This window comes from Eptesicus fuscus, chromosome 6, assembly GCF_027574615.1.
Source record: "Eptesicus fuscus isolate TK198812 chromosome 6, DD_ASM_mEF_20220401, whole genome shotgun sequence".
NCBI classification, from domain to species: Eukaryota; Metazoa; Chordata; class Mammalia; order Chiroptera; family Vespertilionidae; genus Eptesicus; species Eptesicus fuscus.
Genome location: NC_072478.1, coordinates 35,434,905 through 35,462,276, shown reverse-complemented (window position 1 = coordinate 35,462,276; position 27,372 = coordinate 35,434,905). Strand labels below are relative to the sequence as shown.

The 27,372-nt window shown below is 37.9% G+C and overlaps 1 protein-coding gene and 1 pseudogene across 4 annotated transcripts in view; both read right to left on the bottom strand.

Annotated features, from left to right (window-relative positions):
• HPGD (15-hydroxyprostaglandin dehydrogenase) overlaps positions 1-27,372 on the bottom strand; it is a 59,665-nt gene that overhangs the window by 20,159 nt on the left and 12,134 nt on the right. For 2 of the 4 annotated variants that reach the window (XM_008155244.3, XM_054717640.1), the window contains 4 exons: positions 26,120-26,216; positions 13,480-13,556; positions 10,403-10,566; positions 7,055-8,852 (listed from right to left, as the gene is read on the bottom strand). In XM_008155244.3, the coding sequence (XP_008153466.1) occupies positions 8,714-8,852; positions 10,403-10,566; positions 13,480-13,556; positions 26,120-26,216 (477 nt within the window). In that variant the 3' untranslated portion in view covers positions 7,055-8,713. Of the gene's footprint in view, positions 1-7,054; positions 8,853-10,402; positions 10,567-13,471; positions 13,557-26,119; positions 26,217-27,372 lie in introns of those variants that run through there. The other 2 variants (XM_054717638.1, XM_054717639.1) reach the window with 2 other exon arrangements.
• LOC129149444 (keratin, type I cytoskeletal 18-like) lies at positions 16,090-17,332 on the bottom strand (annotated as a pseudogene).

Genomic DNA, 27,372 nt, shown 5'->3' with positions numbered 1-27,372 from the left:
GCAGAGATAAATTCACAGAGAATCAATCTTATAAAGATAAAAATAAAAACAAGGGCCATGTGATAGCCTAGGGCAGTGGTCGGCAAACTCATGAGTCAACAGAGCCAAATATCAACAGTACAACGATTGAAATTTCTTTTGAGAGCCAAATTTTTTAAACTTAAAACTTCTTCTAGCGCCACTTCTTCAAAATAGACTCGCCCAGGCTGTGGTATTTTGTGGAAGAGCCACACTCAAGGGGCCAAAGAGCCGCATGTGGCTCACGAGCCGCAGTTTGCCGACCACGGGCCTAGGGTAGAATTGCTAAATAGGTTAATTTAGAGTAGTGGTAATAGGAGGTCATACTGAGGTTATATTAGAGCCAATAATATGTGGGACAACATCCATCTAGTTAGAAGAGTGAGCACAAGGGCCTGGAGGGGAGGGAAAGTTTGACACATACGAGGGTCAGCAAAGCTCCTGAGCCTAGAGAGAAGTCAGACAGAAGGGGAGTGAAAACAGGTGAGATTTTATTCCAACTGCAATGGAAGACCATTGAGGGTTGTGGAGAGAGGTAAAGATGCTTGCATTTACAATTTCATTACTTACGCACCTATTTGTTTTCTATTGGGTTTCTCATTATACATACTGATTTTTTTCTTCTTTCTATTCTTTAGACTTAACAACTATTATTTGAATTTCTTTAATTTATTTTCATTGTTGACACTCTTACAGATGTCTCCCATTCCCTCCTTCTTTTCTCCCCTCCACCCAGCCCTGGTCTCCCCCCACTCTGGCCCTGACCACACTGACTGTGTCCCTGGGCTATGCATGCATGTTCTTTGGCTAATCCCTTCATCTTCTTTCATCTAGTCCAACCCACTTGCCTCTCCTCTGACATCTTTTAGTCTGTTCCATGTATCCATCCTCTGGTTCTGTTTTGTTTATCAGTTTATTTTGTTCATTAGATTCACATATAAGTGAGGTCATATGGTATTTGTCTTTCTCTGACTGGTTTGTACATTATTTTATATATTACATTAAACACTATTGATTTCTTAATAGCTAACATTACTTAGTGGTTTTTACCAAGTCCCAGAAAATATAAATAATTTAGAACACTTTTCTATTTGCTCCCTCTTGACTTTTGTGTTTTCATATATTTCTAATCCTAGAAGTAGTGATTTTCACTGCTTCATACAAGAAATCTTATTTCCTCACACCTTTTCCTTTTTCATGACCCCTTATACCTTCCTGCATCTCTCTTCCTCCATCCGGGGATCCTTTTTGGTGCCTGAAAAACTCCTTGTTTGCATTTCTTTGAATGTAGATCTGTTGTAACAAATTTTCTGGTGTTTTTTTTTTTTAAACATCTTCTTTATTGTACCCTTAATTTTAAAAGTTTTTCTTCTGCATGTGTAGAATTCTGGGCTTATTGTTTGTTTGTTCTGGAATTTTGAAATATTATTTCATTGTCTTCTGACTTATGTAGCTTCTGTTATGAGGGCACTTGCCAATTTTATTTTTGTTACTTTAAAGATAATTTGTCTTTTTTTTTTTCCCTCTGGCTTTTTTTCCCTTTGCTGTTTGTTTGTTTTGGTCTGGTCACTGGTTTTCTGTAGTTTTTACTATCATTTGGCAAGGTGTGCTTTTCTTCTTGTTATTTGTATTGTTTCTTAAATCAGTAGCTTGGATTACATTTGGAAAATTCTAGAACATTACTTCCAAATTTTGCTTCTGCCTTTATTGTTCTTTTACAGAGAGGAAGGGAGAGGGATAGAGAGTTAGAAACATCAGTGAGAGAGAAACATCGATCAGCTGCCTCATGCACACCCCCTATTGGGGATGTGCCCGCAACCAAGGTACATGCCCTTGACCGGAATCAAACCTGGGACCTTTCAGTCCGCAGGCCGACGCTCTATCCACTGAGCCAAACCGGCTAGTGCTTCTGCCTTTATTGTTCTTTTCTTCTTTTCTAAAACTCTACTTGTACCTCTGTTAGACTGTTTTGAGTTTCATATTCCTCTCATGCTGTTTTTCTGTATTGTCCATCTCCCTTTTCTTTTTGTTTCAGTCTAGATATTTTAAATTTAATGCTAGGAATTGTGTATAAAAATTAGATGATAATTTTGGATGATAATTTTTCTCCAGAGAAGGTTTCATTGGCTTATGGCAGACAAGTAAAATAGTGGTACATCACTTAAATCTAATAAGGAATTAAGTTCATTTCAGTCTGGGTTTCAGTTTCTGTAAAGCCTGGTCTCTATCTCTGGTTTGCCCTTACCTGTAAAGTACAGCTTTTTGTGGGCCACAAAATGAAAGCCTGGGGGATTTTCTATTGCCTCACAATCATAAAGAACACGTAATTATTTTTCACCCTCACATGTAATCTGATGAGAGCTATGCTTTTCCTGTCTCTTAGCGGCCACCTTCTACTTAGTGTTGAATGGCTTGTAGTGAAACTGGTCCAGATCTTTCTTTTCTGTAGTTCTTTTCTCTATATAATATTTTCCTTTCAAATTCTGATGATTTAGTAGTCCTAAACTCCAATCCCCACCTCCAGCCATGTAACACTTTAATACTGTTTTATTCTACCTCTCTGCAATTTAGTTGCCATGCTATGCTAGTTTCTCATCATCTCCGTGAATTTAAAAATTGGCCTCAGTAGAAAAGTACCAAAAACACCACAATCATTTTAGTGAGCTTCTCTTTTCGCCAATGTCTTGGTCTCTCAAATTCTGATTGCCTGGGTGGCTTTCCTCTGCCATCAATGAGATTTTTTGCATTGACCAAGCTTTTTAAGGTTTGTTTTTATCCCTTCCTTCCTTTTCTTCTTCTCTTCTTCTCTCTCTCTCCCTTCCCTTCCCTTCCCTTCCCTTCCCTTCCCTTCCCTTCCCTTCCCTTCCCTTCCCTTCCCTTCCCTTCCCTTCCCTTCCCTTCCCTTCCCTTCCCCCCAAGAAAGCCAGAAGCTACTTAATAATTTTTGTTATTAAACATGCTCTATTTTATTTTTATTTATTTATTTTTAAAATATATTTTATTGATTTTTTACAGAGAGGAAGGGAGAGGAATAGAGAGTTAGAAACATCGATGAGAGAGAAACATTGATCAGCTGCCTCCTGCACACCTCCTACTGGAGATGTGCCCGCAACCAAGGTATGTGCCCTTGACCGGAATCGAACCTGGGACCTTTCAGTCCGCAGGCCGATGCTCTATCCACTGAGCCAAACCAGTTTCAGCAATGCTCTATTTTAAATGTCTTTTTTTATCTTTTAGGATTTTCACTTTTTTCCTGTAATATCCTTGTTTTCAGAGCCTTCCTGAGTCAGTTAGCAATTGCTGCATTATAAAGAACCCATACAATAGTGGGTTAAGACAACTATTTATCTCACAACTCTGTGGGTTGGCAATTTGGGCTGGGCTCAGCTGAGACTTTAGTTCTGTTGCTGTGAGTCAGCCTTGGCTAATCTCCTATGGGGCTCACTCAATCTCTGCTGCTGGCTGCTGGGTTGGCTAGGAACTGGCAATTAAAAAGTGTTTTGGTTTTTCTCTATGTGGCCTCTCATCCATCAGCAGGCTCTCCTCATGCTTGTTCATGAGGTGGCAGGATTTCAAGCACAAAAGCAGACACATGCATACAAAAGCTTCTTCGGAAACCACACAATATTGATTCTCCTGCATTGTTTTGACAAAGGAGGTCACAAGGCCAGCCCATATTCAAGAGAAGGAGAAATAGACTCCACCTCTTGTTTGGAGAAATTAAAAAGAATGGTTATCATATTTTTAATCTATAACACTTGCTGAAGTCGTCATGAATTCTAATATTAAATCGCTTGTACTTTTGTACAGGGTGTCCGCAAAACATATATACACACTTTAACAGCTGATGGCTCAATTGATGTTTCTTTCTTTTCAGCCAGACTAACCTTTGAACAAAGGAGATTTATCCTAAAATGCTACTGGAAGTTTGAAAATGCAGTTGAAGTACAAACACTGCCTTTATATTTATTCAAAGTATGTATACATTTTTTGGGGGGAACACTCCCAAAATGTATACACACCTTAAAAGCTGATAACTCAATTTTCACTCCGTTTCAGATTTAACTGATTTAAATAATGGCTGAAGCCAGACTAAGCTTTGAACAAAGAAAATTTACCCACTAGACTATTTTAGGGGAATACATAAACGGTAAAGCTTATGAAACAAAACCAACTATAGCTGACGAATTGAGGGCCCACAAATACCAAACAAAATGATTGTTGATGTTTGCAATTCCATTGCTTCACATTACCAGCAGGGCCTGGACCAGAATGGTCATTGATTTGAAAGCAGGCATTGACCAAAAAAAAAAATTTACTCATTTCTGTAGATTATTTTAAATTTTGAAAATGAACTGTATGTTAATAAACACTGACTTTATAATCATTCAAAGTGTGTATACATTTTTTGGGGGGACACTCTATATATTAATAGTCTCATCCACTGAAAATAATGATAGTGTTTTTCCTTTCCAATTTTTACATTGCCATTTCCTTTCATTTCCTGATTGCACTTAATAGACCATCCTGTACAATTTCAAATAAAAGCAGTCTATGTCATCATGAGAACTGTATAGGAAGAACTCAATGTTTACAACAGAGCTCTGTGGCTGTAACCACCCCTTTTCTCAGTTTTCTTTTCCTTTCTATAGGAAAAGAAAACTGAGAAATTAAAAAGAATGTTTATCATATTTTTAATCTATAACACTTGCTGAAGTCGTCATGAATTCTAATATTAAATCTCTTGTACTTTTGTACAGGGTGTCCCCAAAACATATATACACACTTTAACAGCTGATGGCTCAATTGACGTTTCTTTCTTTTCAGCCAGACTAACCACCCCTTTTCTCAGTTTTCTTTTCCTTTCTATAGGAAAAGAAAACTGAGAAATTAAAAAGAATGTTTATCATATTTTTAATCTATAACACTTGCTGAAGTCGTCATGAATTCTAATATTAAATCTCTTGTACTTTTGTACAGGGTGTCCCCAAAACATATATACACACTTTAACAATTTCTGCATCTTTGTCTGGGGGCAGTGTGTGCAAGTGGCTCACCATGTCTGCATGTCCTGGATTGCAATCCTTTGTTTTTCCTGAATAAATCATTTTCAGTGATGGAATACCTAGTTATTTCTGTTTTCCAGTTGACACTGGATTGTACTATCATTCCATGTTTGGCTCTTTAGTTTTCTAATACTTTTTAAAAATGTTTTTAAATTGATTTGAGAGAGAGAGGAAGGGAGAGGGCTAGAGATATAGAAACATCAATGAGAGAGAAACATAGATTGGCTGCTTCCTGCACATCCCCTTCTGGGGACCGAGCTTGCAACTGGGGCATGTGCCCTGATGGGGAATCAAACCAGGGCTCTCTTGTTTCATGGGTCAATGCTCAATCACTGAGCCACACTGGCCAGGCTCTAATACTTTTGAAACCAATAGATTCTTTCAGACTTCAGTGCCATTTTCCAGATCAGACCTTAATCAATATGTGTCTGCACTAATATTTACATAAGACACCCTATACTAAAACTTGTGTATATAAATTTTGCCCCCAGATTGCTCAGTAATTTATTTGTTGAATGAGTGAATATATGTGTGTCAGTGTTATTTGAAATCTGGGGATGGGGAATAGTTTAATGATTCAAAGTTAAACTTACAAAGCCCTATTAAAATTTGGTGTAACTACATGCTGATGGTGAAATTTTAGTAAGAAGAATTAGAAGTGGTGCTAATAAGTTTGAATGGAACTATAGGATTAAAATGGTAACAGTCAGAAATTCAGAAATGAAGGATGTCTAGAGGCAGTGATTGCAGTCAAGGTTAAAACAAGTAGTTTTTGAACCCTTTTCGCTTGGGCCCACAATAAGAAATATATTTTACATTGAGAATGAACACGAACATATATGCATGAGCACGAACATATATGCCTGCTGCATTTTTTATTCATTTTCTTCTGTCGTATCTTATCCAATGTGATACATACGGATCTAGGCATGTTATAGGAACCACGATAGTCTGTGAAAATTTATCTAAAGGATTAAGGCATAACAAATCCGTTGTTCACTCTGTCTTCCTCTACAGAGGCTATCTCTGGTTTTTGTTCTGGTAATGGCAGCATAATTTTCCTCTTGAAAATTATCCCTCTCCTTTTCTTAGACCATAGGATGCAAGTCAGTTTCCTGCCCATGTTTTGTGTCCGCCAGCACCCTCCAAATTCTACCAGGTCTGGGGAAGGCATGTCATTTGGTGTCTCTCCGACTACACGAAATGTCTCGGTAATCTGCACAGAAGCTAAGAAAGGCAAATGAGCTCTGTTGCCAAAAACAAGCTCTTGTTTTGCCAGTTTGGAGGTTGGAGAGGTTCAGGCTGTAGCTCCTGGAAGCATCATATGAAGAAAGCTGCCTAGGAGGGAAGCCAGCAAGAGGACAGAGATGGAGGATGGATGACATCACTTGTGACCTTAGATCCAATCACCTTTTCCAGTGCACCAGTAAATGCGCCCTTTGAAATTCTAATGTAAGAAAAAAGCTACCCATCAAATGATATTTAGTATGTGAATGACTTTAGATTTTATTAAAAATGTACATTTTCAGACCTCTTCTGTGTCCTAAATTTATGAATAAATAAAGCATAGATGGAAATCATTTACATCATCACTTGTATCTTAAATGGTACTATAAATATCTAAGAGTATTGTTATATTGAAAAAAGAAGTTTGTTGGACATTTCAATGTCAATAGCAAATCTCAATCTTTTTTCAGTGCCCACACATTTTTAGTTTTGCTGCTTTGCGAGCCCTACTTCATTTATAGGAAAAAGACATTTGAAAAATACATATTAGTCACATTAGGATTTTCACTGAAAAATACAATTAAGGAAACTAAACCTCCCCCCAATTTAATATTTATTTTTTTCTCAACCAGCATATAGAGATATCATATAACATTATCGATTTATTTAAAGCTACTTATAGGAGATAAATTTTAATGTAAAAGAACTTTTTAAAATATAAATCACATTTTTTTTAGTTCTACTCCGTTGTAAATGTCTTCATAGTTTATTAATTTGAAAAAAGTTAAAATTCAAAGTACAAAGTATACTGAAGGCTGCCAATACAAAGAATTATCCATAAATGGAAAGCTTAAGCTAAAGTTTTAAACATTACAGTGGAAAAATACATACAATAAGTGACACACCACATATAGTACCCACGTTATTCACTGATTGGTCACTGCCATAATGTACGAACAAAGTTGTGCTAATTATACAATTTATCTCTATTAGACATTCATTGATGTTCATTTCTTGGTGGTTTTTAAAATACATTATGTGAAGATCTAGACAACAGTTACTCATATTCAAATTCCCTTTTAAAAGTGAAGGCCACTTGTTCTCTATGGAAGAATTAAAACAGAGCAGGATATGGCAACACTTCAGGATCTCTAGGAAATATTTATTAATCTCAAGTGGATACATTTTGTTCCAAGCTGGGAGCTCTGGAGTTAGCAGACACAGTGAATCACTTATACAACATTTACATTTTGTATTTTGTATAAGTTATAAGAGGAAAGGAATGAAATAGAAATCTTGTGCTTTCACTATTATTAGCTTTAATTATTGCTTGTAAATAGGGTTACCCAAAGCAGGTGCACTTAATGACCCCATCTTAAAAGACCTGACAGGGAAAACAGAAATACACCACAGCTATTTTTACCTCTTGTGATTATGGTTCTGAGCATACAAAAACATTTACAGTTGAAGCTGCAACAAATTGGCTTCTTCTGCATAGCTATACATAGAACACTACGTAACTTCTGGAGATGAGAGGGGAAAAAAGTTTCATTGAAAGGAAGGCACTTTTGAAATTAGTAAAAATAAATGAGAAGTAATCTGAAAAAAAAATTACATCTGTATTTGTTTTCTTAATAAGTGTATCTTAAATATAACACTTTAGGAGCACTATTTTTTCTGCTGTAGCTATTACAAATTTCATTCCTGAGATTTTTGGATTCAATTAAAGTTTTTAAAGTAAGCAAGGAGGAAAAAAACGCTTTTCCCAGATGGGAAGCTGAACTGTGGATCAGCAACTTAGCCAGTTACATTCTGTCATTTTCCTATACATCAGATTTTCATTTAGGATTGTATGCACACTGTAATTTATTCCTTAACTACTGCTGCCAAATATGCCGCAACTTTAAAAGCTGACATGTTCAGCTGAAAGCTGGTGTATAAGTAAAAGTTATTGTTACTAAAAATTTGCCATTGTCAGTAGCCTCCCTCTTTTAAAATGCTAATATTGAAACAAAATGAGGCGTGTTTTTTACATCTGGTTTGATTTAAATAACAATTCAAGTATCCCCTTTAAAATGATGTTCTGAAAAACAATATTTATGAACCACAAATTTAAATACATTTTTTGAAAAGCAGAATATTCCTTGAATATCCTTTGTTTTAATCATTACCTCTAGACCATAGGATCAAAATCTAGCTTTGGTTCACATCATATTTTTGACAGTTCCTAATTTTTTTATCTATATATTTAACTAATCATTTAGAAAAAAAATAAACATCAAATGCATGAAGGAAAGTGTCCTACAATAACATTTCACTTTGAAAGTTATATTCAAATGAAGATATGGTCTGAATGTAAGTCACTTGTGTTTATTTTCAGTTATAGCTGGTACATAAGATGTTCACTGAGTTTTTACAGGAAGTGGAGTTGCTTCATAGTCTTGAAAATGAACTCCCTTAGAATATGTGATCTTCATAATAGCGCCATTTAAAGCATCATCTTCAATGAGTGTTATTAATCCATCGGCAATCGTTGATGGGCTAAAAGGAAAGGAATGCTGGTGTTTTAAACTAAAGATGAAGGCATAATTTTCACTTCATTTTTTAGATACTTTTGAATAATTTACTACCTTTAAAATGTAATAGGGAAATATTTATCAGGGAGCTGATAAACATTTTTTATTTTTTATTCAATTAGATATTAACTAAGTTATATGATAAATTAACTAGTAGATTTCCAAGCCTAACCTGCTATCATTTTGATAGAAAGAATTTATGGATTTATATTTATTATTTACATTGACAAAATTATTATTTTCTCATCTTTATCCTACCGGTACATCTTAGACTTATCAGACAGAAATGTTATTAGAGTAAAAATAGAAAGAATTATAGCTAACATTTATTGCATGTCTGTTGATTCCGTTGCTGTTTTAAGTACTTTACATGGATCAACTTATTTGTGAACTTTCAAAAGTCCCCTAAGTTTGTTTTAATATTATCCCCATTTTACATGTGAGAAAACTGAGCTTGATGGAGAAGTTCATGGTCAGAAGTGGAGTCGGGATCTGATCCCAGATGGTCTGATTCCATCAGCATGATAGCTATGACTATGAAATCTGACTGTTTTAATTCAGACATTGTTCACCAAATACATGTGTTGATCCATTGTTTAGTATAGAAATGATTCAAGTTAGGGGGCCATATGAAATTTCACAAAGGGTATAAGTAAATATGGCTTGGAATTTAGGCAGATAAGGGATCACTGCTTCCAAAGATGACTAAACATCACCTTTTCACACTATGCCTGATTGTGGCTAAAAGTATTAATAATGCATTGTCTATATCTTTAAGCAAAATTCATAATGTATAAACACATTCTATTCAGAAACCCAGAAAAGATATTTTCTTTCACAGAGTATGCCAAAACCAAACTTTGAAGTTTGCATTAGTTTCTCAACTTTAAAACTTTATTCCCCCTCCCCCTTTTTATTGTTTATATGTAGACTAGAGGCCTGGTGCATGAAATTTGTGCAGGGGGGGGGGGCTCAGCCCATTCTGGACCCTCTCCAATCCAGAACCCCTTGGGGGTGTCCGATTGCCAGTTTAGGCCCAATCCCGGGGATCGGGCCTAAATCAGCAGTTGGACATCCCTCTCACAATTCGGGACTGCTGGCTCCTAATTGCCTCCATCCCCACCGGCCTGGTTGCCCCTCATGGCCCCCCCTGCCGGTCTGGTCACCCCCAACTGCCCTCCCTGCTGGCTTGGTTGCCCCTCACTGCCTCCCTCTTCTGGCCTGACCGCCCCTCAATGCCACCCTCTGCCAACCTGGTCACCCCTCACAGTCCCCCTCTGCCAGCCTGGTTGCCCCCAACTGCCCCCCCTCCCCTGCTGGCCTGGTCGCCCCACGCAACCTGCTGTTCAGTCATTTGGTTATCCCTCACTAACCCCCCTGCCGGCCATGTTGCCCCACACAGCCTGCTGTTCAGTTGTTAATGTGAGGGCGTCCTGACCAATATGCATATTATCCTTTTATTAGTATAGATAGTGCTTTGCTCCATCAAATAAAAAAAGGTATAGCTTTACTCACTCCAAAATCCCATAGTATTTCATCATATCCTTGATATGGCATGCATATTCCATATATTGTCCCATGTTTTCTTCTTTTTCAATGGTTTCAAGGATGGGCGTATTGACAAAGCCTGGGCAAATGGCATTCATTCTCACACCACTGTTCATAAGATTAGCAGCCATCTGCCAATTTGAAGAAGAAAGTGTCAGTTTTCGTTAGACTTGCAAATGCACAGCATAGGACAAACTGATAATTAAAGCTATTCAAAGGCTCTGATGTGAAAAATACTAGTCAGATATCCTTGTGGCTTTATAACAATGACAATATTAAAGTTGGTTCATAGCAGAAAGTAAAAGAATATGTATCTAAAGTGTTGAATTAATTCCAGAAAGCCTCACCTAATTAAATTTTTTAAATGAATATTACTGGAAAACTCTTGAAAATAATTATCTAAACTGCTCTTATCTAGTGAACACTGCTTCTTTCAAAGATTAGGGTTGTATAACAGAATAGTTGCTTAAATAATACTGCTAGTGGAAAGTTTTAAGACTTTGATTGATTCTAAAGATACTCTTAATTATCTAGAAGACAAATTTAAGTATTTTCAGACTGACAATCTTTGGCTTAATTTCCACCCCATTGATTTATTGGAACTAGCTGTAAAACCAAATGTAGTTGATTATTTGGGGATTCCATTTGCTTACTTGGTAAAATTAATCTGTAACCCCCAAATTCCCTGGGGCTTTTAGGGTCATTTGTGGACAAGCCGCAGAGCAGTGAGAAACTTGAGTTGCCCAATGCCAATGTTCCAACTGAGGTTCAACAGAATAATACTCTGTTTTCTTATTTCAGTTCTTCTAACTATAAACAAGTTTCCCTTTCACAGTGCATTTAGTCCATGTTTTCTTATTTTTGTGCTTTTTGTTTGTGATTTTGCTATTTAAAATGCCCCTTCGCCCAAGCATAGTGCTGAATCGATGTCTAGTTCCCAAGCAGGCCTTATAGAGAAAATACGTGTGTTAGATAAGCTTCACTCAAGCGTGAGGTATAGGTGCTATTGACCATGAGTTCAATATCCATACAATACATATTAAATAAGGCATCTTTAAACAGAAAGTCACATAAAACTTTACACAGAAATTCACATATGTATTAATTGACCAAAATGTTGTGACCAGAGGCTCCAAGGAAATTCTAATTCAGTGTTTAAAAGTGACTTTATAGACCATAACTATCAGAAATAAGAGTTGACTGTGTAAGTTCCCAGTATTGTAATTGTAAATATGAGATTTCTGGTCTTTGAGGTTTATTTTGATTTTTAATACTTTTATGTGTTCTTTCAAAGTTGAGTTAAAGATTAAGCCTGGCAAATTAAATTTCCAGTGAATTTAAATTAAGATTGTGAGAGCTTCTTATCTTTTCTGATTGAACATTTACTGGTCACACATCTGTTTTCTTTATCCTAGTATTTCTTCTGTTGTTAATATTTCCCTCTTCATCTGTCTGGACTCTCTCTGTATCTCATCTAGACTAACCACTGCAGAGACCTCCCACTTTCCTCATCTCCTACATTTGTCCTCTCAACATATTTTCTAAATAGCAGTCAGAGTGGTCTTGTTGAAATGGAAATCTGATCTTGTCACTCCTATGTGTAAAAAATACATTGATGGTTTCACATTCAATAAAATCTAAGCTCATTACTACAACCCATAAACCCCTCTTGATCTGGCTCTTGCTTACATCTTTAGTCATTTCTCATCCTACTTTCCCTTGCTTATCTAGCTTCATCCAAGCTACCTTTTTTTCCAGTTATTATGAAAGGCATTTTACATTATCTTTTTTAAAAATTTTATTTCAGAGAGGAAGGGAGAGGGAGAGGGAGATTGAAACATCAATGATGAGAGAGAATCATTGATCGGCTGCCTCCTGCACACCCCAAACTGGAGAATGAGCCCACAACCCAGGCATATGCCCTGACCAGGAATCAAACCATGACCTCCTGGTTCATAGGTCGATGCTCAACCACTAAGCCATGCCAGCTGGGCCCCTTTTACATTATCAATGCACATGGTCAATTAGGTCTAAAATTTTTTTTTTAAAGCTGTGTACACTTTACACCCTAGGGCTCCATGGAGACATCCTCCTTGACTACCCAGTGAATTCCTGCCCCACCCCTTTTGCCCTTCCCTATGCTCTCACTCAGTGACAGGTAACGGCTGGAGCATACTGCAAGTTCTCTTTAAGGAAAGCTGAAGTTAATCCTTTTTAGATTTGGAGTAAATTTTAAAATTAAAAACTATCTTCCCATTATTTAGTCTTAGAATATTTTTCAATAACACATTTATGTTCAGAATCTACTTCATTTTAAAATCATCTATTCTTACCCTAACTGGTTTGGCTCAGTGGATAGAGTGCCGCTGTGCAGACTGAAAGGTCCCAGGTTCGATTCTGGCCAGGGGCACATGCCTAGGTTGCAGGTCGATCCCCAGTAAGGGGTGTGCAGGAGGTGGCCAATTAATGATTCTCTCTCATCATTGATGTTTCTCTCTCTCCCTCTCCCTTCCTCTCTGAAATCAATAAAAATGTTAAAAAAATAAAATGATCTACTCTTTATTTGGCCCTTTATGTGATCTAAAACTATCCTATATAATAAAAGGTGAATACGCAAATCGACTGAACGGCAGAATGACTTGTTGCTATGATGTGCACTGCTCAACGCAGGAGCTGCCCCTAGGTGGTCAGTGTGCTCACACAGGGGAAGCGCTGCTCAGACAGAAGCTGGGCTCATGGCTGGTGAGCACAGCAGTGGTGGTGGGCACCTCTCCAGTCTCCATGGCAGTGCTAAGCTGTCAATCAGACATCCCCCGAGGGCTCCTGGACTGTGAGAGGGCACAGGTGGTCTGAGGGACCCCCTGAGTGCATGAATTTCATGCACTGGGCCTCTAGGTTTCTTTTTTATAATAAAGACTGAACTATAATATTCTTGCTTTACTCAGATGCACTGAATTCTGAACTTATTCCCCTCGACTGTGTAGAATGCATGCTACACATATATACAGAGAGAAAAAGAGATATTGTGGTAGTTACATCCTCACCGCTGCTGAGCGTGTGAATCCAATGATGCCATGCTTTGAAGCGCAATAAACAGGCTGTTGTGCAACTGGCATGAGTCCTAAAACAAACAACAAATTTAAACAATTTTATTAAACAATAAGCAGATGAAACCCAATAATTGCTTTACAAATAAATAATTTGTGCCTGTTCATTTTAAAATTAATCTAGAAAATACACTGAAATAATCACCAGACAGCTTTGTAGAACTCACTCATCTTAGCATGGTCACTCCTTCCATGATCTCTATCTACTGCACTGCCCAGAATGCACTGTAGGTAAGTTACAGCTGAGGGATGCAATCAAAAGCAATATATAACTTTTTCTGTCTCCCTGACTTTCTGTCAAGAGAAGTCAATGTTATCTAAAACTTAGAGAGAATCATCTTTAAATCCAGTAAATTACCATCTCATTTTCAGTCTTTAAGTCTGGATTTTCAAAAGTACACAGTCTACATTTTTAAAGGTTTCCAAATGGCTGAAGAGGCTTAAATTGCTTAAGTGGAATTTAGAGAATCCATGGTTTTAATTCATTTCCTTTCATAATCATGTACAGAATTCAAACAATATTAGAATTTGCTTAACTTTCCACATGTAGGCAATAGGAACTAATCAAAAATATAATTAAATTCATGGTCTGGAGAAAAAGCAATACTGTAGCATGTATAGCATCTTTTCTCCCCTACCTTCTAGTCCAATTCTCCCCCCCACAAAAAAAAAAAAAAACAGCAAGAAAAACTCATTTTACTATAGTAACTATTACTATCAAGCCTATCTCTCATAATTGTCAATTCTCCATCTAATCAACAGTAAGACTTTTAACTACAACCAATTGTTAATTTCATTTTTTATCTAATTCCTTGAAGAAACTCATTTTCACATTTTTAAAATTCATGATTTCTGAGTCAAGAAACAGCGATCCCTGATTACTCTAATGATATTACTATCAAAAGTCATGCTAATAATGCTCAATTATTCTGCTTGAGGCGTGCTCATCTCCACCCAGCTAACTAGTCCCAGAGCACCACCAATCAGGTGAGCATGTTGTGCCAAAGTTCAGCAATAAATGCAGACCTTAACCACTCCCTGGGTGCCTGCCAAGAGCAATTTAAATCCCGAGAATGATAATTCACACACTGTGCGTCCGCCCAGTGATCTCTAAGTACTGTAACAGGTGGTTCCCTCCTTGTTTTGTTTTGTTTGTAGGTTAAGTAAATGTGTAAGTTACTTAAGTTCGGCGATATCAGTCGACAAGAAGTCATGATGCCTGCACCGTGTACACAGGTGTATTAGGAGTTGAGATGAAGGCAATAAATAGTTGCACCAGGCGTTGCCGCTTCTTGTTCTTTGAAGTTAGTTGCTGTTGTACCCTCTCCTTAAGTGTTTCTCAGACAAAGGCAGTGTGGCTGTGGGATGGTGGTCACGGGCTGCAGGAAATGCAGCGTGAACCCGAATCAGAGATAAGCTAGCTGACACAGCCACAAAAAGCACAGGGATGCTGTTCATAAGTGTTGTCAAAGTTGAATTTGGAATGAATTCTTGTTACGTAAGCGGAGGCACTGAACTTCTGAACCCAAGCTAGTTCCAAGAGTCACAAATGGACAATATGTCAAATACTGTTGTGTTGTTTCTGTTTAAGAAGCAAGCAAGCACAAGTCATATACTTTCCTTTAAAGGTAGAACTGAGCATGCAGCCAGAAAGAGAAGGAATTTGTTTGCATTTTTAAAATGCCACCTGGTTTTATGAATCTTGTTGTAACATTTCGATGACATTTTCACTGCTATCCTGCAAAGACGTTTACTCTTGCGTTGTTTCACTTTTTGATATTATACAGATCAAAAGCTGCATAAATTAATTTCAGATGTGCAGAAATTGTGCATCCTTTTCTCTTTATATTTTTTACAGCTTTATTGAGGTATAATTGACATACAATATAAGTTTTGACATATGTGTACACCCATGAAACCACAACCACAATCAAGATAATAGACATACATACCCATTCCCTAAGTTTCCTGATGTCCCTTTGTCATCTCTTTCTCCTGCCTTTCCCCTCCCCCTAGGCCACCACCGATCTGCTGCTTTGTGTCACAATAGATTAGTTTGCTTTTTCTGGAAGTTTTTATAAATGTGATCATATAGTGAAACTCTTTTTTGTCTGACTTCTTTCACTCAGGATAATAATTTTGAGATTCATCCATGTGGTAGTGTGTATCAATAGGGCATTTTTCTTTTCTGAATAGTATTTCACTGTAAAGTTAAATTTAAACTTATCAATTGTATATACATTCACCTGCTGATAGATATGTGGGATCTTTCCAGTTTGGGGATATGATAAACAAAAAGAATTATATTTTTCAATTAATTTATTTAGGCAAGTTGCAATTAATTTAGTTAAATAGAGAGCTTTTCTTTATCTCCACAATACATGTAGATGTTAGCTGTTGCTTCTTATATGTCCAATAGGTAGGATGGGTTAGTGATCTATAATGTTTTTTCCCCAACTTGTCAAATAACTTTCTTTCCCACTTCCCAATAATATAAACTTCTTCTTGGCCTCCTGCTCCCCCAAGGGGTGCCCCCCGTCTGCTCCCTTAACACCTCAGAACTTTGGTGTCCTTGACCTCAGACACCACTTTGCCACCCACAATCCTGTGGGTGGTGGTCATTTAGATGAAATTGTGTAGAGTTGCTGTTGTCCAGGGAATCACCAAGATTGAAGTCCTCCTCTTCTTTCAGCAGGCACTGGTTGATGGTGATCTTGGCCTTCAGCTTGACCTTGTTTAGCAGGGCCTCATAGTCCTGGGCCTGGTGCTGCCCCTCTGCCCGTGGCTGGGCCAGGTCTGACTCCAGCTGCAGCAGGATCCCAGTGAGCTGTCCATCTGCATGGCATAGCCCGTCTCCACCTCCCTCAGGCTGTTCTCCCAGCTGGTTTTCAGATTTCCTATCGAGTCCAGGTTGACCTCCCAGGACTGGACCATATGTCTCAGCTCTGTGACTATCATCTCAGCAGCACCTAAGTCAGTGGTCAGCAAGGTACCACTGTGGTGCTCACCTCAATCTGCTGGGACCAGATTGGATCCTCTTGATTCTTCTGAGCCAGCTCTTCATACTGGGCCCAGATATCTACCATGATGCTGAGGTCCTAAGATTTGGAGCATCCAACTCCATGGTCAACCCAGAGTTGTCAATCTGGTTTTGTAGACCATTTACTTCCTCCTTGTGGTTCTTCTTCATGAAGAGTAGCTGCTCCTTGAGAGCCTCGATCTCTGTCTCCAGCTGCAGCTGAGTGATATTGGCATCATCAGTCACACTGCCTTTGAAGCCCATTGATGTCACTCTCCATAGACCAGTGCATGGCCAACTCCATCTCATACTTGAGTCTGAAGTCATCAGCAGCAAGATGGGCATTGTCAATCTGGAGAGTGATGTGGGCTTAGTTCACTGAACTTGCAAAGATCTGAGCCCTCAGGTCCTCGATGGTCTTGAAATAATGCCCCCAGGCTCTGACTTGGGGGTCCCTTCTTTTCCAGGTGTTCCCAGATTTTGCTCTCTAGTCTCTGATTATCAGCCTTTTTTGCATAGTCTCCTTCTCACTCTGGATGACCCCTATAACCCTCCAGATCCCTGGACATCCCCGAAGCCAACCCTCTAGGCCCCCAGCCGCCCCACACGCTGGTGGAGTGGGACATAGAAATCCGGGAGCGTGAGCCCCCAGCACCTGCATAGACACTGGACAGGCTGCTGGCCGGCTGGGCCCGATGGCTTGGCAACTAACTGCACAGAGCTCAGGGTCCAGTAGTTTGTGGAGAAGCTGGAGCAGGTGCTGAAGCTCATGTTGTTTGGGGAGGAAGGTGAAAGGTTCAAGCAGCTCAATTGACTTACAATCGAGAGATTTACTATCTACCTCAGTCTGTTGCTTTGAAAAGGTATATTAAATGGAGGAAGAAAAACTCTTTTTCAAGCCAGATCAACCGTATCCAAAATTTTAGTTAGGTGAAAAATTTTCAGAAATCAAACATTTTCTATTGGTTCTTAAGACACATTTTTTTCTTTATAAGTATAGCATTATTGCTATTATGGTTTAGTTTCAGTATTGGTTAACCATACTTCTATTATTTACCTTAAACCCACACACCAAAATATAATGTTTCTATGTGCTTCAAACAAAATGTGTTCTGATGTTGGTAATAAGGGTCAACACGGAGAATTGTGCTAAGTGTGCCAAGTGTGCATGGTGTGGATTCTGGGGACGCCATTCATGTGGTAGTTTGCATAAACAGCACCCCCTAATGTGTGCAGTTTACAACCTACACAACTATACAGAGCAGTCCTCTATGGTAGAGGAAAATGAATAAGCAAAAGAGACTGAGAAAATGTGAAGGGATTAAGAAAGAAAGAAAAAAAAAAAAACCCACCTCATAGACACAGACAACAGTATGGTGATTACCAGAAGAAAAAGAGGGATGGTGGGAGGTAGAAGAGAGTAAAGGGGGATAAACAGTAACAGAAAGAGACTTGACTTTGGGTAGTGAACACCCAATTCAATATACATATGATGTATTATAGAATTATATATTTTGAAACCTATATACTTTTATTAACCAATGTCACCCCAATAAATTTCACTAGAGTGTTACTTCTTATAATATTTAATCATTTAAAAATGTCCTCTTAATCAAGTTTATCAAGAGGGATTACAGCACAGTGGTTTTGGACTTTGGGTGTCAAACTGGCTGAGTTCAAATCCTGAATCCACCATAATGAGCTATGTTAGCTTTGGAAGGGTAACTGCTGTGTAACACTGTTTTACTTCTGTGAACTGGAATAGGAATAGTAATTACTGTTGAGTCTTGCTTGAGATAATTTACGTAAAATTCTGAAGTCAGGGCCTGGCAAATAATAAGCATTACTATTTGCTATTCTTTTTTTAAAAAATATTAATTAAATGCCACTAAAATCTGTTAGAGAATCCTAACTTGGAATAGTTTCTGGATTTTGGCAAGTTGTGGACTGTTGCTAATCCTAGTTCAAAAGGATTTATAGAAGTGCATTTATCTAAGATCTATGTATAGTACCTTTCAAGTACAAAATATAATGAAGTAGTATTTAAAAATACTCTATTGAAATGTGTAAAACCAATGGGAGGACTCCAGGTACAGGGGTAGAGTAGCACTTCATTGATAGAACAGCCAGATCAACCCTATCCAACTTTAGGGAAGGTTTGCCAGTAGAATGACACAGGACCAATTAGTTGCTGGAATTAATTTGGGCTTTTAAAATCTTGCAAATTAATTCCCATATGCACAGGGAACTTATTTGTCTTACTGTTAAAGGACTTAAGAGTAACAACAAAGCGAAGGATTGTGACAATGAGAAAGTAGTCTCTAAAGAAATATAAATTTGTTTAATGTTGTGAGAAATCTTTTATTTGCGCTTAAAAATGAATAACTTACATTTTGAAAGTACACATTTTTCAATACTTATTCTAGGCCCACCATTGTGCAAGTTTACTTATAGAATTGTATAAAGGTTTTTAAACTATAACATGTCTAATTAGTAACAGGTGTATGTCAATCATAACTATAGATTTAGAAAAACAATATCAATAGAGGGAGAGAATCTACCCATAAGACAGAGACATATTTTCTATAACCACTCAAGATAATAACATCAAATGGCCACAGACTGATGAGATAATTATAAAAAAATAAATGCCTGGAAATTACATGTATAATTATAGGAGAAATAAGGAAGTCATTTTGAAAAATAAAACATAATTTCCATATTTGTTTTTCTATCTTTAATATTCTTTCTACCCACATTTAAAAGAGATAACTTTAATCCCTACATCTTACAGAAGATAAAAAGCTCAAAAAATTATCTTAAAAACTGGCATCTGCTCAGATAGGGCAAGTGTACTATATCATCATTTTCTTTTAAATAAAGAGAAGCCCTGTAAAACAAACTATACAGAAGTGCGAAAGAAATTCAACTTAGAAAAATAAGTTGAGAATCTAAGGATAATGATCTTTCCCTGACAACTCAAACTCAGCAGCAGTGCCAGAAAGCAGAAATCTGAATTCCTCACATTTCTTTACCGCCCAAAACACCCTCCCACAAACACAAAACGGTCTACCCACCTTTCTGTTTTCAACCATCACTTCTCTAACACGAGGAAAAAAGGAGAACTACTGAAAATCTTCTCATCAATGTTCGTGCAGAAAGCTGACCAAAGTAACTGCTGGACTTCCCCATTATGTGATTTTCCCACATAACGGGACATGTTATCTGATGCTGCTTTTACCCTCAACCTCATGTTTACCATAACAAATACCATAAGGTCTGAAGTGTGACTTGACATAAAAAGTGACATAAGCTTTCATAAAACTACATTTCTATAATTAAAATCTTTCCAGAAAGGTAATTTTAAGAATTAACATTGTTAACTTCCTAAAAATTGCTCCTCATGTTCCACCAAAATCCACCTTCCTAAAAATTCAGTCATTGCCTGTGCTGAGATGAGCTTCCTAGCCCCTCAAAGAAGATCTCTCTGCAAATTGGAGGCTGGCTCTTCAAAGTGTGGTTCAAGGACCAGAATCAGAATTTCAGCAGTAGAATTTTAGGACCCACTCCCAGTCCTTAGGTACTATCTATGCAGGGTAAATCCTAGAAGATATTACCTAGTAGTCTTTTCATTCCCCAGGCTAGGAAACCATAACATTTATCCATTCCTCAAAAGGTCAATTTATAACTATTTAATCATTCTTACTTATTCCTTCTAGTCTGTCTTCTTAATGATTTTATGCCATAAGACTACAAAGTGAACACCATGGAGAACTGTGCCAGGACTAAGCAAGAAAGATAGCTCACATATTCATAGCCGTTGGCATCTGACCAATTAAGATCCAGAAATATAGGCTTATTCATCCATGATATACACTAAAATATAGCAAATAAAGTTACTTTTATTACCACTGCTAATTTTCACCACATTTTCCAAGTTATGAAACTTGTTTGATATTAGTTGTTCAACTATATATTGAAGATTTTTAAATTGATCTCTATTAAAGGGTCTTGAAAAGTTAAATGTGATATCACAGAGCCAATCATTTATCATAAAGCCTGGGACTTGGCAGTTGCTAACTCTGTTAGGCCCTGTGCCTTGTCTCAAGCATATATGCAGAGGTGGAACCACATGATTTTTTTATTTTTAGCCTAGAGATGAAGGAAGGTGATCAATGTTTTTTTGCCTGAAAATTCTGGTCTGTTGTGACATTTCAGTTCAACCACTGCTCTTCAGGCTATGAGGGTCCCAGGACCTTGCAACTCAGTGTCCTGTTTCTCTTTAAATGGCCTATGCTATTCGATTTCGTCCTGCCATATTGATACAAGATACTGATTACATAGATTTTGGTGTGGAAACTTTGCCTACTTATTTTGTGTCCCCCCCTCCTTTTTGTTTTTCTGTAAATACTCAACATACGTTTGATTAACTTGAATTTGTTGCTTAAAGTAGTAACTTTAGCACTTCCACCTTAACACACACTGCAAGTTAATGATATTATCTATAATAATAAAAGCATAATATTCTAATTAGATTGGACGTCCTTCCATATGACCTTCCAGAGGAAGCTGGGGCTGTGAGGGAAGCCTGGTCCTGGGTGCCAGAGAGAAGCCAGTACTGGCAGTGGGCGGGGGGGGTGGGGGGGGGTGGGGAGGAAGGCCTACTCTTGCATAAATTTCATGCATTGGACCTCTAGTTTTAGGTAAAACTTATAGCACAAGCAGGTATGTCCCTGGATTGATATTTAAGACATGCTAAAAAATATATGATTTTCAAGTGTTTTCTTGAGATTCTAATGTTTCAGCTCAGAGTAAATAAGACTCTCATGGGATCTCCCACAAAATGCCACTTCGTGACTTAGAGGCACAGAGAATGCCCCCCAAATACCAAGACCTCAGTAGCTGAGTATGTAGGCAGATGGAAGCAGGTTTATAGAGTCTTCTTCCTGTGACAACTACTTTGTCCTTCATACCATTTTTAGCAACTAAGTACTTAAGAAGCATATTTGACTCTTATGGGATGTTTTATGGGAACACAGACATTTAATTATCTCATTAAACCAGCTTCACTCTTTTCTGTTGTTCCTTCCAACTCTTTCTCTTTTGATAGTTAAGGATGAATGTGGCAAAATGAGTGCAGGTTTATATATTGTTTACAAATAAAAATTCATATGAAATGTCTATGTGTTTGACAATGATCAGAACAACTTCTGGGCCTCCTGACTGGAGCACACCCTTCCCTCAACATGCTGAGGAATCACTCTCCACTTTACTCCTCTGTTTGTTAAACTTATTAATTGCATTTGATACTCGGTTTACTCTGCGTCAGTGGTCATTACTCATTAACTTCTCTGCCCAAACCAGTGTGTCAAGGTTTTTACTATGACAGTGAAGGACTCCACTCAATCTATGCAACAGATCATAATGATAGACTGGTTGAGTTGAATGTAACCCACAGCTATGCCTTTAATTGAGTGAGCGGGGAGTGGGAATGGGGGAGGGGAGGAAGGGCATAAGGATGGGCACAGGACAAATCTGTGAGGAAGGAAAGTTTGGAAAACAAAAGGAAGCAAACATTGGAAATACTTTTTCTACAATTTTGTCAATTATACCTCAATAAAGCTGGGTGAAAAATAATTTGACTCTAGAACTTCTCAAAGACCTTTGATTGGCTGACCTCCACCAACATGCTATGACTTCAAGGGTATAAAATTGTTGATAATATTTCTGAGAAAAGTGTGCAGCCAGAGAGGTCCACACATTTATCTTCTACTATTATAACATTCTGAATTTTTGTCAAACTAATCTCATTATGGAAAGAATAGAAGCTCTTGGTGAGTGGACAAAATACAAGATAATACATTTTAATATTCTCTCTGAGATGAGGGCACCTTAGTGACAAAGCCCTGGGTGAGCAGAGAGGTAGCAGAGGCTGTCCAGGTTGGCCCCTGGCAATAGGAAACAGTGTAAATGCACCGGGTGTGGACGCCAAGCATCAAGAAGGGAGGGTGTCTCCCTTCATACTGATGAAGGTACTGAATCAAGCAGACGAGAAAAAGATACTGTTTATTATGGTTTCAAATATTGGCTCTTAGATAGGTAAGAAGAGAATTAACACCCAGGGATGGGTAGTATGATAAACCAAGCTGTTAGCCAAGAAAGCCAAATGGAACTCTAATTGTAATCCCCAAATTGCTCTTCTCAAATGGCATGTTTTGACTTGAGACTTTGGTAAGCTCCCCAAATATTTTCAGGGCTTTACTCTGTGTGTAAAATGGGGAAAAAATTTAAGATTCCACTGAAGGTTTAGTAACATAATTGTAAGATGAAAGCAGTGGCTCACAAACACTAGCAGTATTTGACAATCCTTGTTCACCACATTCTGGCCAGTCAGGACTATTTGATCTGATAGCGAACACATTAAATTTTATTTTTGTTTTCATTTGCATCATCATGATTACTCATGAGACTGACCATCTATTCCTGTTTATTAGCCATTTTGTTCTATCTGTTCTGTGAATTGTAGGTTTATGTTTCTGCCCACCTAATTTAAAATATAGAGGTTTATTATCAGTTATATTAACTCATTATATATTAATAATTTTTTATTTTTAATCTGAAATATTTGCTCCACAAGAAAGATCCGTAGACCTCAAGAAAGCTACAGTATTTTTCTTGTTAATAAATATATCTCACCAATATATAATAGAATGCATTAAAAATATATTAAAGCAGTGCCCAAGAGGCCTGAAGACACTAGAAAATTACAGTGGCTTAATCACATTGTAAGAATTATTTAAAAAAAATTTTTTTTTTATTTCATGGGCTAAGATGGACGTGGTTAGAGAGATTAACAGATACACCATAGAGAGAAGAATTAGATAATTCAGATAAGACGTGAGGTCTTTTATCAGGCTGCTTACACATGAATTCCAGCTCTACCACTTCCTTGATGTTAAACACTATTGCAAGAAACTTAAACTCTCCTGCCGAGGTTTCCTTATCCACCAAGTGGAGATTATGAAATCTACCTCACGGGGTTGTTGTGAATATTAATGAGGTAAATGCATACACAATACTTAAACTAGTATCATGGAAACAGTGAGTGCTCAATGAATGTTCTTATTGGATAAAAAGCAGTATACATTGCATTTCTCTATTTATGGTCTTTAGGGAAGGAAACCTCCTCTTATGGTACAGAATGTCTTCCAGAGAGTCCTAAATTGATCCAACCCGAGGCCTTCCAGCCTTCCTAAGAAGAAATCAGTGCCTCCAGCGACACAGGGCAAGGGGCTTCCTGGATAGTGCTCCTGGTTCAAGCTTTGCTAACCCTCCCAGCTGTAGAGAGAGAGTCCATGCAATTGTCTCTTGAACACCAACAGGTTTATTCACATTTACATTTTAAATAAAAATTAAATATTTTTTGTTAATTTTCCTATCATTTATGTATTTCTTTCTTATGGCTTTATTTTTAAATCATGTAGATTAAACCTTGACAATTTACCTTTAAGGTTTTAGCCTCCCAGAAACTGAAATTTGGTCCTTTTTGAGGTCAAGTATTTTACATATGGCCCGTGCTCTTACCTCTTAATCTAGCCTTAGAATTGAAATTAGTAGATGTCATATTAGGAATAACAGCCAGATTATCCTGAACAAATTATAGAATTAGGTCTATAATAACTTTAGGGATGCCATTTTGTCTTTAAGCAACAGTTTTTGTTGTTGTTGTTTTTTTAAAACTTCTAAAGGAGATTCCTAAGTCTCCACTGGTGGCAGGTTTTGGTGGTTTAAGGACCGTCTATTCCCAGTGGAATGAGGAAAATGCTGACCATTAGACACAGGTGTGGTCATAGGTACCTCCAAACTTGACTACCCAGATATTATTGGAGCTGGGAGGTGGGGACAAGGTCAGAGGGCACCTACTGTGAAATGACCACACTAACGGAAACCAACCAGATAATTTAAGAGAGTCTCACTATTTGTAGACATGAATAGTTTAGACTTGCTGTCACTATTGATCAGACTTCTAAAACTTCATAATATCCCTTGAACTAGTTAAGAACCATTCATTTCTCTTCTGGAATTTTAAAAGTAAGGGATCTGGCTAAGTAGCTCCAAAAGCTCTGGCTGACAGTTGATAGTTACTTTTGAGTAACATGATACCAGCTGATAGTAGGTCCTACTGCCCTGAGTGGAGCAGTTTGGATTGCACGTGGTGGTAGAGACCATTAACTGTCTACTGGAATCTACTTTTCCTCAGGCACACAGCTAGACTGCATTTCCCAGACTCTCTTGTAGTTAGATGAGCCATGAGAGCAAATCCAGACTGGAATGTGAGCAAGAGTGAAGTTTGCCATCACTGGGTGGTGGTGGTGGTGGTGGGGGGGGGGGTGGTCATGAGGGAGAGGGGTTCAAAAGAGCAGCTATGCCCTCTCGGTGTTCTCTTTCTATTGGAGAGGAGTCCACCAATGCCACAGTAACCTTGAAGGCTCCATAGTGAAGACAGAGCGTCTGCCAGCCTTGTTTTCCAAATGACTGCCTCCAGCAGAGGTTCCCTGCAACAAGAACCTCACCCTGGGCTGAGTATCCTATGTTTAGGCATTATGTCCTTCAGTCTATTTATTATAACACATTAGCATTGAAGGGTGGCAGGCTAGGCCACCCCCAAGTATGCCACTTTGGCATAAGGATTATTTTGAGGTTAAAAGACTTGAAAAACAGCAGGTGCATGAAAGGCATTTGGGCCTCCCCTTTCTTCCAGAAAACAGGAGTTAAAAATCTAATGTAAAAATGCCCTGTCTAAACAAGAAAGAAAGAAACATTTTTATCACCGGAGACCAGGAATTAAGGCCAAGAGAAATCTGTACAAGCAGACCTTGTTAAAATAAAATATCTGTTATCTTCCTCTAGCCTTCCTGTATATTTTAGTTACTTGTCCACAATTGATATTCTTTGTTCAACCTCGTTTATAAACGCTTAGGACTAGCCACTTCTTTGGCTCTTCGTTTTCCATTGGAGGTTCCCATGTACCTGTAAAAATCTGTATGTTTTTCTCCAGTGAATCTATTTCATGTCAGCTTAATTTTCATGCCTAGCTAGAGACCCTAAGAAAGTAGAGGTAAAGTTTGGCCTCCCGACAGCATATCCCAACCACTACTTCTGCCATATTTTAAAACTCCATGTTCTTATTAAAATCACGTAGCGATACCCTACGTATTTCTGTACTTTTCACTTTGCCAAAGGTGCTTTCACATGTATTACTGAATCTCACGAAAACCATTGACAAACAGTAACTCTGGGAAAACACACGTGTGTGTGTTTATAGAGTACTTCAGTAAGATAACTTAAGAAGTCACGATTTAAAATAATAGAAGTAAATATATAGTCCAAACATTTGATATGCAATAGAAAATTCCATAGAGCCACTAATAAAACAAACAAAAATTAAACAAGGTTTCAATTTCAAACCCGAGATGACAATGAATGTACTTTGAAGATTTACTTCTGTGGTCCAAATCACCAATAAGAAATTATTATTAACAAAACAAGTGTCCTTACCTGCCAAAGATGCCATGTTGATAATGATGCCGCCTTCACCTCCATTTTGCTTACTCATGTAATCCAAGCCAAGATAGGTGCCACTGATAACAGAAACCTAACCCAGGGGCATGAATGGGAAAAGCAACACAGACATTACACGCTGTCATATAATCATACATCCATGCATTTATTACTATCCCAGGCAGAGTTCAACAACTGTTATCAATGAAGGGTTTTGAAATTGCATTGACCTGGATTCTCTTTTGTTTGCTTAAAGTTGTGGAGCTTATCACATCTCTGCAAAACTTCACTTAGTTGCCCAATCTGAGAGTTTATGACAAAGATTGTAACCCTATGGTGTTTTGTCAACTTTAACTCAATGTTCAGCATCATCAAGAATTCTATATATTTTTTTTCTTTTCAAAAGATTGGATACAAAATTCATTTACCCTTATTAGAAGCATATGGTCCTCATGCCTGGGGAGTCTGCATTCATCTGCTCTGTTTAATTCCCTTGGATCTTGCAATATATAATAGTGAATTCCCTTAATTTCCACTATTATATATTACAAGATCTAAGAAAATAAAAACTCTATTTTGCATTTGTATCTACTTTCCCGCCAGGTAATACAGAGGAAGGTGATCTCCCAGCTTTAGTGTAGACACTGATTAACCTAATTCAGTCATGGAAATCCCATTCTCTTTGCCAGAGACTAGTTTTGGAGATGGCACGTGACCCATATTTGGCCAGTAAGACCTGAGGTGGGGGCAGTTGGCTAGAGGGGAGTGAAGGAGTTGGGTTGGGGAAGGGTGGTAGGAGAAGATGCTCATGGAAAAATGTTTGTTTCTTTTAAGAAAACCAGAAAGAAATGATTATATTACTCCTTTTCCATTGCTTTCTATAGGCGCGATGGCAGCATCCTCATCATGAAACTAAAGGAATAAAGGATGGCAGGTGGAAAAGTAGATAAGAAACTGGGTCCTGATGAAATCACTGAGATGCAACTTCAAACAGTCCTGACGCTACAACCCTGCTGAGTGAGGTCACATAACTTTTACCCAGTTCGAATGGGAGATTTTTGTTAGTTGGGACACACGGTCTTCAGTAATGTCTGTCACTTCATTGTGCTCATCACGGCATACAAGTGTGCTTTTGCTGGTTTACTCTGCTTCCCTGCTCATCGCCATAGGTAGACACCCTTTCTGTTGTATTCTAACATTTAAGAATTCACCACTACTCAAAGCAATTTGTGATGTGAAACTTATATTTG